This window comes from Etheostoma spectabile, chromosome 4 (assembly GCF_008692095.1).
Source record: "Etheostoma spectabile isolate EspeVRDwgs_2016 chromosome 4, UIUC_Espe_1.0, whole genome shotgun sequence".
In the NCBI taxonomy this organism is placed as follows: domain Eukaryota; kingdom Metazoa; phylum Chordata; class Actinopteri; order Perciformes; family Percidae; genus Etheostoma; species Etheostoma spectabile.
In genome coordinates, this window is record NC_045736.1 from 27,133,678 (window position 1) to 27,134,609 (window position 932).

Below are 932 nucleotides of genomic sequence, written 5' to 3' on the forward strand. Positions count from 1 at the left end.
GGGGGGGGGTTACATCAAAAAAGTTTTTTTTTCTTTACAGTCATCTAACCACAATATTGCCTTTCCTATTTTTCGCTCAGATCCCATCCTGTCTCTTAGTTCAGATGCCAAGGTTTGGAAACAAGTATAAGATGTTTTCTCACATCATTCCCTCCACTGAGCTGGACATCACAGATCTTCTATACAATTGTGAGGAACAGGCATAATTGACTAAGTCATAAAGGATGTGAATAGAATTCTACTTTTTAATAGTGTTTTTGAAGAGCTTAAAGATGCTTACCAATCACCTACTTTTCATAACAGCTCCAAGGGAATGCTTTGTTTGTGGGCATTTGGCAGAGTACGAGTGTCTTCAGTGTCTACCAGATCGCAAATTGCAACCAGGGAGAATAAAACAGTACTGCTCTACCTGCAACTCACAGGTAAAACCACATGGCTATTTTAGATGTCAACCGTCCCACTTACCTAACTTGTAAACATGTATAAATTGAATACTTTCTGTTTTTCTTTAAGGTTCACACACATCCGTCTCGGCAGGATCACTCCCCCAAAACTCTAGCAGTACCAGCAGATGTAGCCTCTAATACTCCTGTGCCCAGGCACACAATGCAGCTGTTTGCTGTGCTCTGCATTCAAACCAGCCACTATGTGTCCTTTGTCAAATATGGCTCTGATCCTCACTCCTGGCTCTTTTTTGACAGCATGGCAGACAGATGCGGTAAGATAGATTGTTTATTGGAATTAATAGGTTGATTCTCATTAGTGTCATTATTATCATACAAGACGGTTTATTCTGATGTTCGTGCAAACTGACATGTTTTTTTTTTTTTCTTCTAAGTGGTTACCCTTGACTGCCTTATTTTCTGATAAGGCAGCTTCAACAGTTTTGGATAAATCCACACTCTGACGTCTGACTGTTGTTGTTGTGTTTT

The 932-nt window shown here is 39.9% G+C and overlaps 1 protein-coding gene across 1 annotated transcript in view; it reads left to right on the forward strand.

Moving 5' to 3' along the window:
• Positions 1-932, forward strand: part of cyld2 (cylindromatosis (turban tumor syndrome) 2) — an 8,755-nt gene that overhangs the window by 6,522 nt on the left and 1,301 nt on the right. Inside the window, exons 11-13 of the mRNA XM_032514311.1 lie at positions 81-189; positions 304-422; positions 514-718. Coding sequence (XP_032370202.1) covers positions 81-189; positions 304-422; positions 514-718 — 433 coding nt within the window. The remainder of the gene's footprint in view (positions 1-80; positions 190-303; positions 423-513; positions 719-932) is intronic.